The sequence below is a fragment of the Arachis ipaensis genome, chromosome B10, assembly GCF_000816755.2.
Source record: "Arachis ipaensis cultivar K30076 chromosome B10, Araip1.1, whole genome shotgun sequence".
NCBI lineage: Eukaryota > Viridiplantae > Streptophyta > Magnoliopsida > Fabales > Fabaceae > Arachis > Arachis ipaensis.
The window spans coordinates 89,990,572-90,007,805 of record NC_029794.2 but is presented as its reverse complement, the minus strand read 5'-3'; the positions used below and the strand labels follow the sequence as shown (position 1 = coordinate 90,007,805).

Sequence of the window (17,234 nt, the reverse complement as noted above, 5' to 3'; positions counted from 1 at the left end):
CTATCATCTTCTTTCTCTTATTTTCCTTTATAATAATAAAAAAAAGTTTGGTAACTAAAAATTTTCGGCCATAATTAGCCAAAATTTTCCATAATTTACTTCATTTACATCATTTAATAATAGTTTTATTTTTTATCCCACTCTCTTATCATTCCACTTATCATATTCATATCAAATTCACTTATTAATGATATTAATTATAAAATTATATTCTTTTTTATTAGGTATTCTTATAATCAATACTTAATATTCCTTTTTATAATTTAATTTTTATATATAAAAATACAATAAAGATTAATAACAATTATAATTAAGAACGGTAATTATAATATCAATTACATTAAATAATTGCAATTGATTCTTTGTCCGTTATGATATTTATCATCAATTATTGGAGATATGAAACATGAAACCTACCTTAATATATACCTTATGTTAATTCAATCATATTCATTCAAAAAATTACAAGAATAACACCATTGCAAGCACAATAGTGTATAAGCCAAAAAATTTTACAAGAAATCGTCTTTATCATTGTAATTTGTATGGTAATTGATTTCGAGCTTAATACAGTACCTATGGCAGAAGGTGCTGAAAAATTTGAACAACAGACAGACTCACCCAACGAGATTGTTGTCAGTCAATCAATTTCTAAGAATATGAAAAACTACACTAGCTCTGATGAGGTATGGTAATAACCCGGATTATTTTTTGTGTATTTTTTAGCACTTTAGTTATATGCATAACATTCTTGATCATTATTTGTTTGCTATTTATGTAAAGAAAAATAAATTTTTTTATTATTTTTGTTATATTTTTTAATTTTTAAAAATATTTTTATCATGTTGATCTCTAAAATAAGAAGTATTTTTTTTATTATTTAATTTTTTTTGGTAATTAGTATTTAAATCTTTTGATTTTGCTCACTAATTTTTTTTTTGGTTAAATAGAAAAAAGAAACAAATAAGACAATAGAAAAGAAAGACTAAGCACTATAGTTTATTAGTTTAAAATCTTGCCAATTATGACCTTTTTGTTTATGCTGTTTATTTTTTTTTTTGTATATGTGGACGAAAGTATTAATATTTATTTAAATAAATACTTATGTTATTTTTTATATAATTAATCATGCTTTTAATTTCTTCTTCTTATGATTAATTAGTTATCAAATTATAGATTTTTTTATTTTAATTTGCTTAATAACAATAATTTTTTTAAAAAATTCAAAATAAATAAATATATAAAAATTATTTTATCATGACCAGCCCATTAATCCATAAAAAAACTATGAAATTTTTATATTGCCTTTTTAAAAGATTGGAACATTTTATTTTATTTATCGACAAATTTTTATTAGACAAGAAAAAATCAAAATAGATATATCATGTTTTTATGTTTATATATAAAGTATTATTTCTATTGTTATTATTATTTTAAGCACCAACACAGTCATACAATGTTCGCTGTATCGAATATGATACTAATTGTATCCTCAGTTATACTTATATTGTATTATTTAGTGAACTGCCAATTTTGGCACTTTAGTTATTTGCATAACATTCGTGTAAAGTTCATGCTTTATGCAATCAATAAGTTCATGTGAAATAACATCCATAATTACACGAAGTTAACATCCACGTTAACATACATAATAAAACGAAATTAGCACTTAAAATTACAGTAGTGTATTTTATTTGTTATACTCGATAGTGAAATTAGCCACTTTTATATAGTTAACTATTAGGTAGAGTTTCATTTGTATTTTTTTTCTTTTTTTTTTAGGTCATAAACCAAGCCATTGGTGACGAGGAGCTAGAGCTCGAGGAGGGAATGTGCTTCTGCACATTAGAAGATGCGCGTGCTGCATCGATTGGTCTTACCGTATCGCTTACTCTTCTACGCTATCCCAGTGATTGAAGCTCTGCTAACTGCAGTTGAACATCATTGTAACACCCTAACTATCAAAAGTCACGCTTCCGGCTGCGCCACTCTGATAGCTCAGATATTACGACGACTCTTATAATATTTAATACTAAACTATGAGCCTGTTTAAAATTTTAAACTACAATACTGCTCCAAAATACTTTTGTTAGGTAACGTACATCCATACATACCATACAACTTACAAAACTCACAAAGAGTACATACATATGTATATATATAATAAATAGTTTTACAAGCATTAACCAATACAATTCATATTCCTCTTACAAAAATGCATAAAGATAAAGGTGAGGGAACAATGAATAATAACTGAAGCAATACAAAATATCACGACAACAACTAGATAAATTCTTCGTGACTTCTGCGTCCATATCCTGAAAAGAAAAATTTGTACAGGGAGGGGGTGAGAACATCATCCTCGAAAGGATTCTCAGTAGAGGGTTTTTGAGAATTACTATAATAGGATACGTGAAGGTAAATTCGTTCCAGTGATTAATAACCGCCTTATGGGTCTTTTCAAAAGCAAATGTTTACTATAAAAGAGAAATATGAAATCTTTTTTGAAAGAGGAGCTGTTCATTTCTTGAAAATTCCAAAAGCCTTTCAAAAGGTTTATCTATACTGATCCAAATTAGTTTTTCATACTTTTCCAAACTAGAAACATCAACCAGACATGGCTTTCGACCCACTTCATGATCAACCACGGCTCTAGGTCCAAACAACAACCAATCCACCACAATCCAACAGAATTTCAGTCGCAAGCACAAGTAGGAAAGCTCAAGCACAGACAAGCAGTTACATCAAGTAGAACAATTAACAGTTACACAATTAATCACATAGACAAACCAAGTACAATATGCACACCCAAATAATATCACATAGATGCATATGATGAATGCCTGTTCTAGTAGCTGATGAGTCTCATCTGTCGGTTATAAAGCCAACCTGACAAGTCCTGGTAGCTAACCATTGGACTGTCCTCTGTCGTGCATCCCCAACTTGAGTTATTCTCAATCATAAATCAAAATTCATATCCAACACCCTCACTGGTGTATATTCACGGGGGCGAGCTCATCCGGAACTTTCACAGTGTTCGGCCACACTTATGACATAGGGTCAACAGAGTATCGAGTCTCCACTTGGAGCACGTGGTGGCTAGCCACTACTTTTTCCCAGGAAAACTCGTATTTCAGATAGTGGAGTGCAACAATCACAATATCAATAACTCAGCATATATGCATTTATTCTCAGTCATAAAGCAACATTCATCTCAGCCATTCGGCTTAGATTCATGATTCATAGTTAGCCATCCGGCTCATAATATATTCCGCAATCAGCCATAATTCATTATCATACACAGCCATTCCGGCTCATGACAAAATAGCACTTCTGACGATTAGATTCTTGCTAGCAGAGAAATTCACAAGATTAATTGCGTTGTAGGTATAGTTTCTAAACTAACAGAAAATCCTTTCGTACAAAAACTTTGGTTGTCACTTAAGCAGACCCAATAAAATTTATAACCGAAGTATTTAAACCTCAGGTCGTCTTCTCAAGGAATTGCAGGGAGGTGTGTTTATTATTGGTTATGAACTTGTATATTTTTGTTTTGGGTTTTTGAAATAGGGGACAAGTAATTTAAATGGCAAGAAAAATAAATTAATAATTAAGAGAATCTCTTGGTAAGGTATGAGAACTGGAAATCCTATCCTAGTTATCCTTATCAGGTGTGATGAGAATTGAATTTTGCTCCCACTTAGTTAACCCTTACTAAATAAAGGAAAGTCAAGTGGACTAATTAACTTGATTCCTCAAGTCCTAGTCAACTCCTATGGAAAGACTAGCTTTAGAAGGATCCAAATCAATCAGCAATCCCAATTTCCAATCAACTGCTGAGTTTGATAACTCAAGTGTCACCAATTACTCAACCAAAGCCAAAAGGGAAGAAAATCTACTCGAATAAAAATAATTTGGATTAATTAGAAGCATCAATAACATAAATTAAAGAAAGCAATCATAAATCTGAAATACCTCAAATTATATTAAATAAAAAAATCAACTCTAACATTAAGTTCATAAGCCAAATTGAAAAGATAAATAACAATTAAAGTAATAGAATAAATAAAAGTAGGAAATAAATTAAAGGAACATTGAACCTGGAATGAAGAGAAGTAGCCTAATCATAATAGAAATCCTAAATCCTAAGAGAGAGGAGAGAGCCTCTCTCTCTAAAAGCTACATCTAAAACATAAAATTATGAATATGAATGTTGTATATGTTGTGTGAAAGAATGGATCGATTCCCCCACTTTATAGCCTCTAATCTGTGTTTTCTGGGCCGAAAACTGGGTCAAAAATAGCCCAGAAATTACCCCCAGTGATTTCTGGTATGTACAGGTCGCTGCAAAGTCACGCGGAAGCGTCGTCCCCGCGTTCGCGCGGATTGCGTTTTTGCCAGGTCACACGTCCGCGTAATCCACGCGTGCGCGTCATCTGGCTTCGAGGCAGCTATGGCAAATTATATATCATTGCGAAGCCGCAGACGTTGGCTTTCCAACGCAACTGAAACCGCATCATTTGGACCCTTGTAGCTCAAGTTATGGTCGATTTAGTACCAGGAGGTTAGGCTGGACAGCTTTAGCAGTTCCTTCAGTTTCTTGTATTCCTTCCACTTTTGCATGCTTCCTTTCCATCCTCTAAGCCATTCCTGCCCTGTAATCCCTGAAATCACTTAACGCACATATCACGACATCGAATGATAATAAGAGACGATTAAAATTAGCAATTTAAAGGCCCAGAAAATATGTTTTCAATTATAGAATAAGACTTGGAAGGAATTGTAAAATCATGCAAATAGTATGAATAAGTGGGCAAGGACTTGATAAAAACCACTCAATTGAGCACAAGATAAACCATAAAATAGTGGGTTATCAACCTTCCCACACTTTAACATTAGCATGTCCTCATGCTAAGCTCAAGAGAAGCTATAAGAGAGTGAAGAAGAATGGTAAAACTTATGAAATGTAACCTATCTATATGAATGCAACTAAATGCCAAAATACTTCTACCTACTTGGTTAAAAGTAAACAAATATTTTAAGAACAAACATGAACTGGATTTCACTAATTCAAATCACAAAATAAAGTACAAGTAAACTTACATAAGAAAATAGCTCATGAAAGCCAAGAATAAAGAATTGAGCATCGAACCCTCACCGAAAGTGTATACACTCTAATCGCTCAGGTGTTTAAGGTTCGATTCTCTCAATTCTCTACTAACCTTGCTTTCTAAGGCTTGCTCTTCATCTAACAATCAACAAAAATTTGATGCACAAATACATATATCAAGAGGTCTTTTAAGGGTTGTAATGGGGTTAGGGTCAAGGTAGGATTGTATTTGATCAAGTGGAGTAAAATCTGAATCCTTAATTAACTTAAACTTCCCACCTAACTTTAGACAATCCATGTAATCACAATACCACATCTAACTATCCATTAACCATGTTTTCCACATATTCATGCATCCTAATTTCGAGTACAGTACATATGCATTGCTTTCACCACTTACTTTGGGGCATTTTGTCCCCTTTTTATTTGTTTGCTCTTTTTCTTTTTTTTTTCTCCTTTATTTTTTCTTTTCCTTTTCTCTCTTTTTTTATATATCTATATTATTTTTTTTCTTTTGTTTTTCTTAATGCATATGATTAAATTATTGAATGCATGAACATGTCCTAAACATTTCTTGTTCATATTTTCTCAAGAATACACAACACCCAATTCTCAAACCAAATATTGGCAAACCCAATTTTTCCACATTTAATTCATGAGCACTCTCACTAGTCTAAGCTAACCAAGGATTCAAATTAAGGACATTATTGTTTTCCGCTTAGAGTTAATGATGTGCTAAAGTAAAGAACAAAGGGGTATACTAGGCTCACATTAGTTTGCAAGGGATAATGAAAGGTAAGGCCATATGAGTATGTAAGCTCAGTGAAATAAAGGCCTCAATCATATAAGTGCATGCATACATTAAACCATGGAAATATAGAATTAAGCAAGACAAAGATCACAATTTTAGAGAGAACAACACACACCAAAAATAAAATATTGGTTGGTAAAATGCAACCAATCAAATAGGCTCAAAATCTCACTGGTTTTGTGTGTTCGAGAACTAAACCATGTTCCAGTATAATATTCCTTCAAACAAGTTTATCCAAAAATTTTAAATCAAATTAGTGAAATATTATAAAAAGTTTCTTAAAAAGAAAATATTACTTTAACCAAGTGGTAAAATATGCACAAAATCAAACAAACATGCAAATGCAATAATAAACTACAAAGAAAATTTGAACATTGGTGTTGAGAAGGAAATAACTAACCCATGGAGATCGGTATTGACCTCCCCACACTTAAAGATTGCACCGTCCTTGGTGCATGCAAAGATGTGCAAGTGGACGGGTTGCTCCGCAGCTAGTGCTCTTTTTGTTTCTTTCCTTGCTAGTGGTTTGGGAGTAGCTTTCTCTTTACCCTTCTTGGTGGCCATCCTGAAAAGGAAAAAAGAAAGTAACATGTAAAGGTAAGGGTTCGAGCAAGGGAGAGGATAGTATAGGTGATAATCAATGCACGGTAAAGAAGGATGTCGTTAACACATGGTCATGACTACATGTGAAAAGTTCATCACTGGAAATATAGCAAGTGCATGTAATGAAAATTAAATGCAAGATATTTATTTGCATGCCGGCAAAGGCATGAGTAGCATAGATCAAGTATTAAATGCCCAATTTGATTACCAACTCTTTTAAACTAACAACCTGTTTGTATTGACAATTATTTTTAATGAATTATATATAAAAAGGGGTTTTTGTGAAAAGCAGGCATTAGAGTAGTAGAATAGAATAATTTAAAATAATGCACAGTGCCATACGGACTTTTTCACAAACACTTAGTATCAGGGACGGATCCAGAAATAGTATCATGGGGGCCAATAACATATATAATATTAAAAAAATATGCAAAAAATTATATAATGTAAAATGCATTACAAAAATATACTAATAGAGAATATATTTTAAAGTACAAAAAATATATATGTACTTTTTATTAACGAAGTGGTCGATTCTTTGTTTCATAAAATTCATCGATAATACAATTTGTGTCAAATTTTTCTGCAATTTTCTTTTTAATATAATTAAAAGACAATTAGCAAGAAATTTATCTTTCATTTTGTTTCTGAATTATTTTTCACAATATTCATAGCTGAAAAAGAACTCTCAGTTGTAGTAGTTGAAACAGAGAAAATTAATACCAAATGAATCAAAAAGGACGCTCACAAGAAGAAAAAAAATATACTTTATGGGAGTTGAAAATTTTTATTTAATTAAAAAATATTAGTAATAATATCTTTTCATATTTTTTTAATATTATTACTTACTTTTTAGATATTTTCATATTTATTGTTACTTACTTTTTAGATATTAGAAATCATTAATATTTAGGTTAGACTGAAGTTTTATTTATATTAGACTAAATACTAAATAAAATTTTAAAAAATTAAATCGTACTTAATAACTTATTACTATTAATCTTTTTTTAAAAAAGTTGGGGGCCAAGGCCTCCACTCGTCCCCCCGTAAGTCCGTCCGTGCTTAGTATACATGGTAAATATGTGATTGAAAGTATTGAATTTGAACATACAAATAACCCTAAAATAATTAAAAATTGTCAAATAACTTCTAAACAATCCACAAGCAATTATAGAAGAAAAACACTCATCCAAATAAATTTCTAACACCATTTAAAATAATGCAAAAAGAAAAAGAAAGAAAAAAGAAACATAGATAATGAAGGTGAAAAGAAAAAGAAGAAGAAAACATAAGTAAAAATAATAATGAAAAAGTAAAAAGGAAAAAAAAATGAAAAGAACCTTGACAATGAAAGTGAAAAATAAGGGAGGAGAAAGTAAAAAAAAATGAGAAAGAATGAAGAAGGAACTAGAGAGAAGAAAGAAATAAGAAGGGAAAAGAAAAATGAAGATTTGGGGAAGAAAAGATAAGATATCTGGTGCTGATTTGGATAGGCTGTGCGGCGCATGCGACGCGGACGCGTGGGTCACGCGATCGCGTGGGTCACGTGATCGCGTGGTGTGTGATATTTTTCAGGTGATGCGGATGCGTGGGTCACGCGATCGTGTGGCCTGATTTGTGCTATTGGCGCGAGTGCAGCCTCGCGTACGCACAACTCTCTGTTTTATATGCATTTTGCTAAAAATCTGGGTGACGCGTGCGCATGGATGACGCGATCGCGTGAATGGCCATATTTTGAAAAATGACGCGGACGCGTGGGGTACGCGTTCGCGTGATAGGGCTTGTGCTTCTAGAACTATTCCAGCCCAACTCCATCATAACTCTCTGCCATACACCTCTTTACGTCGATTTTGCAGGGCCACGCGGTCGCGTGGGTGACGCGGACGCGTGGGAAGGCTATTTTTCAACATGACGCGGACGTGTCAGCGATGCGGTCGTGTTGGCATATTTGTGCCTAAGGCACGTATCCAGCCATGCTTTCGCGTGACTTTCTGTTCAATTCTCTTTTCTTCAGAACGCACCTATGACGCGGACGCGACAGCGATGCTTACGCGTCGCGTGCATTTTTTTTATGCAATATGTAGATGCAAATGCAGAATGCAGGTGAATATGCAGAAATTATGAATAAACACGAATAAAAATAAAATAAAATAAAACTAAGAACAAAGAGGAAAGAATATACCATGGTGGGTTGTCTCCCACCTAGCACTTTTAGTTAAAGTCCGTAAGTTGGACATTTGGTGAGCTCCTTGTCATGGTGGCTTGTGCTTGAACTCATCTTGAAGCTTCCACCAATGCTTGGACTTCCAATAAGCTCTATCAATACCAAGTAAATTTCTCAAGCTTTGATGGAGTTCTTCACAAGCTTTGAGCTCCCAAATTTGATCCTCATATATTCTTGGATCCCAAATCTTGATTTTACACCCGTCTTCAAGTTGATCATCATGATTCCATCCGGGTGGTAAACAATCAGAATTCTCCCTAAGGCATCCAAACAGCCTCCTAGACCCATTCAGTTGTGCTTTACACCAACCTTGGCATTTAAACTTTGAGCCTTTCACCATATTAAATCTTGCATGACAATTTCTACCACTAGCCATCTCCCTCTTACTCGTAAAGCCACAAAGAGCTCGAAGTTGACCATCTGTCTCAAGTAACCCATATTCAAGCGGGAAGGTAAAGGTCAACGATAAGTATTTTACCCACTTGAGTGTTGTATTGGATGGTAATGGCTTTGGGAAGGTGATTTCAAGCTCCATTCCCTTGTGCTCTCCCTTGATAACTTCCACCTCTTTGCAAGCTTCTTCAGTTTCAACCTCTTCCTCTTGGTAGCTTTCTTCCAATCCAATCTCTTCTTCATTATTCACCAAGGGCATGGGAGGTTGTGCTTTTTCTTCTTTAATCTTTATCTCTTGATCAACCTCTTCAAAGTCTTTAGCCATGATATGCCTTGGAGGTTGTACACCCTCTTCAACATCAATTTCAAACGTCTTTGAAGGAGGCTCTATAACTTGACTTTCCCATGGAGGTTCAGCATCTCCCAAGTCTTCAACCACTTCTTCCTCTTCAATAATTACTGCTTTGTCCAGTTGTTTTAGTATAAAATCGTACTCATCCTTGATGATTTTCTTTTCATGATAACTCCTTTCAACTACTCCTTCATCTTCGAGGGTCTCTCCTATCTCCACATTTTAGGCTTCCTCTTGCTCTAAGATAAAATCAGACTCCTCCTTGATGTCTTCCTTCACTAATTCTTCAACCACTTCTTCAACTTCAAGGGTCTCTACTACCTCCACTTGTAGGGCCTCCTCTAGCTTTTTATGAAGTATGAATTCGCGAAGACAATCCATTTTCTCTTGTTCCATATCAATAGCATAACTAGGATCATCTTGCTCTTGGATTGATGGATGTGGGTGCTCTTCCATGGAGGGTGGTGATGGGATGGGAAGATTATTATGTGGTTGAAAAGGAAGTGCACTAAAGCTTGAGGGTTGAATATTGGAGGTAGAGGGTTGGTTCATATGGGATATAAGATTTTGGAGTGTAGAGATGAGACTAATGATATTAGAGATGAGTGTGTTGTTATCCAATGGAGGTTGGGGTGGATGAGAGAGTTCATTTGTTGGGAGAAAGGGCTCATAATGCGGAGGTGGTTCTTTTTGATAAGGATATGGAGATGGTGAATATTGAGGTGAATGGTGTAAAGGGGCTTGTGAGTTTGGTGGTTCAAAGGTATGTTGGGGAGGTGGTTCATAAGCATATGGTGGGGCTTGTTGGTAACTACAAGGGGGTCCACCATATTTATCATCTTGGTACGCTCCCTGGAATGGCTCTTGACCATAGTAATTTGGTGGAGGTGGTTTGTCACGGAAGGGTACACCATAACTGTTGTCTTGGTATGCATCACAGAATGGTTGTTGGTTATAGCACATTGGAGGGGGTTGTTGCCAAGAGGGTTGATCAAATCCTTGTGGCTCCTCCCATCTTTGATTCTTCCAACCTTGATGCCTTTTTTCATTATAGTTTCCATTCCTTACAAAAACATTGGAACCAAACTTAAAGCCAGAGGGGTGAGAATTCATAGTAGCAATTAAAGACAAAAATTAATAAAAATTAATGAAAATAAACTCCTAAAACTAGAAACACTAAAAAAAAGAAACGAAAAAGTAAATATTTACAATAACCAATAATAAGGCACACGTTTGCAATTTCCCGGCAACAGCGCCATTTTGACGATTAGATTCTTGCTAGCAGAGAAATTCACAAGATTAATCGCATTGTAGGTATAGTTTCTAAACTAACAGAAAATTCTTTCGTACAAAAACTTTGGTTATCACTTAAGCAAACCCAATAAAATTTATAACTGAAGTATTTAAACCTCAGGTCGTCTTCTCAAGGAATTGCAGGGAGGTGTGTTTATTATTGGTTATGAAATTGTATATTTTTGTTTTGGGTTTTTGAAATAGGGAACAAGTAATTTAAATGGCAAGAAAAATAAATTAATAATTAAGAGAATCTCTTGGCAAGGTATGAGAACTGGAAATCCTATCCTAGTTATCCTTATCAAGTGTGATGAGAATTGGATTTTGCTCCCACTTAGTTAACTCTTACTAAATAAAGGAAAGTCAAGTGGACTAATTAACTTGATTCCTCAAGTCCTAGTCAACTCCTATGGAAAGACTAGCTTTAGAGGGATCCAAATCAATCAGCAATCCCAATTTCCAATCAACTGCTGAGTTTGATAACTCAAGTGTCACCAATTACTCCACTAAAGCCAAAAGGGAAGAAAATCTACTCGAATGAAAATAATTTGGATTAATTAGAAGCATCAATAACATAAATTAAAGAAAGCAATCATAAATCTGAAATACCTCAAATTATATTAAATAAAGAAATCAACTCTAACATGAAGTTCATAAGCCAAATTGAAAAGATAAATAACAATTAAAGTAATAGAATAAATAAAAGTAGAAAATAAATTAAAGGAACATTGAACCTGGATTAAAGAGAAGTAGCCTAATCATAATAGAAATCCTAAATCCTAATTCTAATCCTAAATCCTAAGAGAGAGGAGAGAGCCTCTCTCTCTAAAAGCTACATCTAAAACCTAAAATTATGAATATGAATGTTGTATATGTTGTGTGAATGAATGGATCGATTCCCCTACTTTATAGCATCTAATCTGTATTTTCTGGTATGTACAGCCCAAAAATCGCCCCCAGTAATTTCTGGTACGTACAGGTCGCTGCAAAGTCACGCGGAAGCGTCGTCCACGCATTCGCGCGGATTACGTTTTTGCCAGGTCACGTGTCCGCGTGATCCACGCGTGCGCGTTGTCTGGATTCGAGGAAGCTATGACAAATTATATATCGTTGCGAAGCCCCGGATGTTAGCTTTCCAATGCAACTGGAGCCTCATCATTTGGACCTCTGTAGCTCAAGTTATGATCGATTTAGTACCAGAAGGTTAGGTTGGACAGCTTTAGCAGTTCCTTCAGTTTCTTGTATTCCTTCCACTTTTGCATGCTTCCTTTCCATCCTCTAAGCCATTCCTGCCCTGTAATCCCTGAAATCACTTAACGCACATATCATGACATCGAATGATAATAAGAGACGATTAAAATTAGCAATTTAAAGGCCCAGGAAACATGTTTTCAATTATAGAACAAGACTTGGAAGGAATTGTAAAATCATGCAAATCGTATGAATAAGTGGGCAAGGACTTGATAAAAATCACTCAACTGAGCACAAGATAAACCATAAAATAGTGGTTTATCAACTTCCACCATCCGACATCATCCAATTCATAAAATCATCATTCAAGCCATAAATCACTTTTCTCAATTCACTTCACTTTGAAATCAAATTTCAACACTTTTCAGCCTTGGCTTTAAAGTCCCCGTTCCTCAAATCATCTCAGGCTCATAAGCCACTTTTTCTCAAAGTAAGTTTCCCTTTTAAAAACAAAGCCACCCTTGGCATCCTCTTTCCAAAACTTCCAAAACCATGGCAAATTAAAGATTTATTTTGAAATATTCAAAATCATCCATCCAACAACGGGATTTTATAACAAAAGTTCCTCGGCAGAGTCTTAAATCTTTAGGGGAGAATAACATAACTCATTTTCTCAAATTCGCTTAAAATCTTTAAAACCTTGGCTTCCTGATTTGAGTAATAAAAATAGGATCTAAGCCAAACCGAGTCGTGTAATTAATTACTCCTTTCAAATCCATTTCCTTTACTTAAACAAAACCAGATTCAATCCCATGATTAATTCTAAAGCATTTCAAACTGCTCAAAAATTGTTTTAGTCTTGCAAAAATTCAGAATTCAAAGAGTACTTAAAAATTTTACCCAAAACATTGTAAAATGAAACTTGTCAATAGATGTTCAGGTTCTTTCAAAGTCACTGAAACTCCTCCAATTGAAACCCTCAAGTCAAATTCAAAGACATAAACCTTTCTCACATTTAAACAGCCTTAAAACATAAGTTTCATCTAAATAACTTGCTCCCAAAAGAGATACAATACTTTTCTTAAGAAACAAGACTATATCATAATTTCCTTTTTAATAATCCATTTTAAAAGCATAAGTCATCCCTTTCTTAAATAATCCAAATAAAATAGTAGAAGTCTTTAAATTATAATTTTCCAAATAACATTTCAATAAAGTCCCGGATTCTATTGGAATTTAGGCAGCACCTCCCCTATAACTTGGACTCTGCCACCCTTTCCGAGTCCCATCCAAACCAATCCACAACCCTCCTTAAAGGGTTCAAAACCCAAAATCAGTTCAAAAGCAAACCGAATCCAACATTCACCTCATTTTCATATCTCAAGGAAATCGTCTCAAGATCAAATTATTATCAACTAATTAAACTCATTTCCAAAACTTTAAAGAAACAGTTCAGCAACAATCTATTTATCAAAACCAAGCAATAATCAGAAGTCGCCTCAAGATCAATTCTTTATCAACTGATTAAACTCATTTCCAAAACTTTGAAGAGACAATTCAGCAACAATCCATTTATCAAAACCAAATAATAACCCAATCAAACATACAATCACATTCATCCAAAATAGCCAGACAATACATAAGGCTTGCACAATCACTAAAAAGTGTATTTCTCACATTGGTATCCATTTATAACAATTCCAAATTATAAAATTGAGATTTTAGAAAAGCCCCTACCTCAATACGCAAAACTCGAAAACTCAAAAATGCGCCACAAACTCGTTCTTCCTCGGCCCGCAATGGCGGCAGCCGCAACCTCAGCTCCAAACCATTTTCTCAGCAACCATAACAACTCTACTCGCAACAAATAATAACTGAGACTCAATCTTATAACAATTTGTGCCACAACCCTCAGCGTACAATAACAGAACAGTAACTAAAGGGCTTTCGAAACGAAAACGCTTACCAAAACTAAGAAAGAACGACTGAATCAAGCAGTAATAGCCCCAGCGGTGGCTTCGGCAACACTGGCGCTATGCCCGGTGACCAGGACAGCAACAATCCTTTCTGTCCTCTCTCTCCCGTTCGAGCTCCTCTTCCCAGCAACCCCAACAGCGACAGTGGCGTTCTGGTCAGATTCCAGAAACCAGAAGTAGGAGCAGATTTGGCGGGTTTCAATGGTGGTAGTGGCAGTAGCATCAACAGCGGAATTGGAAGCAGCCGTGATGACTGGGCACACAACAGTGACGAGAGCTCCTCCTCTTCCTCGCATTCTGCTCGTTTTCCCCTCTCTCAAGCTTGTGATGGTGATGGCGACGGGCCCTGGTAGCAGTGACGGGTCAGCGGCGCTCCTTGGACGATGACGTGGGTGCTAGTAAAGAATTTTATAAAAATAGTCACGTTGTAGATATAGTTTCTAAACCAACAAAAATCCCTTCGTACAAATATTTTGGTTGTCACAAGTAACAAACCCCTTAAAAATTGATAACCGAAGTATTTAAACCTCGGGTCGTCTTCTCAAGGAACTGCAGGGAGGTATGTTCTTATTATTGGTTATGAAGATTGTAAATTGGGATTTTGAAGATGAGGAACAAGTAATTTAAATGGCAAGTAAAATAAATAAATAACTGTAAAATAAACTTTTGGCAAGGTATGAGAAATTGAAAGTCCTATCCTGGTTATCCTTATCATTGATGATAAAAATTGAATCTTAATTCCACTTAGTTAACCTTTACTTAAAGCAAAGGAAGGTCAAGCGACTAATTAGTTTGATCTTCAGATCCTAGTTACTTCCTAATAAAAGATTGGAATTATTGAAGTTCAATTCAATTAGCAAAGGTAACAATTATCAATCATGTTGAGTTTGATAACTCCTGAGTTACTGATTTCTTAACCAAGACCAAAAGGGAAAAAAGTAGATCTATTCGAATAAAAATGTCTTCAGATTGGAAGCAACAGTAACATAAATAAAAGAGAGCAATAATAGACTGAAATACCTTAAATAACATTAATTAAAAGAATCATCTGTAACATAGAAGAATTCATAAATTAAATTGAGAAAATAAGTAATTAAAAAAGAATATTGAACCTGATAAAAAGGGGCAATCATGAAAGCAAGAAAAATCCTAAATCCTAATCCTAAGAGAGAGAGGAGAGAACCTCTCCCTAAAAACTACATCTAAATCATGAATAGTGAATAATTGGAGACTCTCCTCGAATGGATGCATTCCCCCACTTCATAACCTCTGATTTGTGCCTTCTGGACTTGGATTTGGGCCAAAAAGGGCTTCAAAAATCGCTAGGAGCGTTTTCTGTAATTTCTGGTGCGTGGCCTCTGTCACGCGTCCGCGTGGGTCACGCGGTCGCGTCATCTGGAGTTTTTCTTATCACGCGGTCGCTTCAGTCATGCGTCCGCGTCATATGCGTTTCGCTTAAGGCGCGCGATCACGTCAATCACGTGGTCGCGTCACTGCCATTTCTCGCTGGCATGCGGCTGCGTCGTCCATGCGATCGCGTCACTGCCAGTTTCTCCAAAAACTCTGTTTTGTGCTTTCCTTCCATTTTTGTATGTTTCCTTTCCATCCTTTAAGTCATTCCTGCCTTAGAAGATCTGAAACTACTCAATACACGAATCACGACATCGAATGGAAATAAAGGGTAATTAAAATAATTATTTTTAAAGCATAGGAAACATGTTTTTTCACATACATCACATAATAAGGAAGGGAAAGTAAAACCATGCAATTTTCATGAATAAGTGAGTGAAGGATTGAATAAATCACCTAAATTGAGCACAAAATATATCATAAAATATGGGTTTATCAACCTCCCCCACACTTAAACAATAGCATGTCCTCATGCTAAATCCAAGATAAAGAGTAAGGTAAGGTTGAAGTGGTGGAATCTCATGCAATGCAATCTATTCTAAATGTAACTACCTAAATGAATCATACAATTCTAATTGTTATTCACTTGTATATAAAACTTACATGTAGTTAAATTAATTCACATTCTCAAGGAATCATATATGCATAGCCAAACCTTAGATAATGATGAAGCACTTTTACAATTGAGATAGGAAAGAAAAATATTTTACAAACTTGCAAGACAATTAACAATTTAAGCAGAGATATATGTTGATGAGCTATTGAACCCTCACTGGATTTTGTGTTTACTCTCTAGTCACTCAGTGTTTATTGGGTTAATCACTCTATTCTTCTTTTTATCCTTACTTTCTATAACTTCGTTCTTCATCTAATCAATCAACAATTATAGAATATAGGCATACAAAAATCATGAGGTCTTTAATTAAGGTTGTAATGGGGCCAAGGTAAAGGTAAGGGTATATGTATAAGGCTAAGTGAGCTAATAAGTGAATCCTTGATTAGTCTAAGATCTCACCTAACATACATACTTTGTAAGGCAATAATTTCTTTACCTATTCATCCAAATTTTCCCACTTTTGATGTTACATGCTCATGCATTAGTTTTAATTTTGTCCCATGTGCATTGCTTTATTTTGCATTTGGGGAATTCTTTTGTATCCCCTTTATTCAAATACTGAAAAATAATTTTTTTTTGATGCACATGGTAATTCAATTATTTTGATTTCACATGAGCATGCTTCCCAAAATTTTTATTTTGAATTATTTTATTCTTTTTAACTTTCTACCCTTTGTTTTTATCATCCATGTTCCCAATAGGTTTCCCACACTTAAACAATACACACTTTCTATCTTAAGCTAACCAAGGATTTAACTTGGGATTTTTATTTTGTTTTTCTGCTTAAGGCTAGTATTGTGGTTTATAGAATAAGAGGGGATTTAAAGGCTCAAGGGGCTAACAAGGGTGATGTAAAAGGTAGGCTAATTTGGGATAAGTGAGCTAGAATTAAACAATGGCCTCAATCACTTTCTTGGTATGTATCTATATTCTATAATCGGACATATAGATTAAAACAAAGTAAAGAACACCAGAATAAAAAAAGAAGGGCGGAACACACAGGAATAAAAATTATGGTTTGAATGTAACCATACAATTAAGCTCAAAACTCACAGGCTGTGTGTTCTCTAATTCAAAAATCATATATCAGTTATATATGTCATGCAAATAAAAATTAAGAGTTCCCATTATTCTCAACGTAAATCTTAAGGAGGCTTTAAAGTTTTAGTGTTTCTCCTTGATGAAATGTTGTTAATTAACTAACATGTAATGCTATATACAAGGTGTGTGGATTGTTTTTATTATGTTAAAGTCT

The 17,234-nt window shown here is 34.5% G+C and overlaps 1 protein-coding gene and 1 long non-coding RNA gene across 2 annotated transcripts in view; one reads left to right on the top strand and one right to left on the bottom strand.

Moving 5' to 3' along the window:
• Positions 1 to 1,917, top strand: part of LOC107620759 (dof zinc finger protein DOF3.4-like) — a 6,471-nt gene extending 4,554 nt beyond the window's left edge. Inside the window, exon 2 of the mRNA XM_021114589.1 lies at positions 1,783 to 1,917. Coding sequence (XP_020970248.1) covers positions 1,783 to 1,917 — 135 coding nt within the window. The remainder of the gene's footprint in view (positions 1 to 1,782) is intronic.
• On the bottom strand, positions 2,291 to 13,976 carry LOC110267547. Its single transcript, XR_002355300.1, has 3 exons — positions 13,944 to 13,976; positions 13,715 to 13,831; positions 2,291 to 2,318 (listed from the first exon to the last, which is right to left on the bottom strand). It is a non-coding gene; the product is annotated as an uncharacterized LOC110267547 (long non-coding RNA).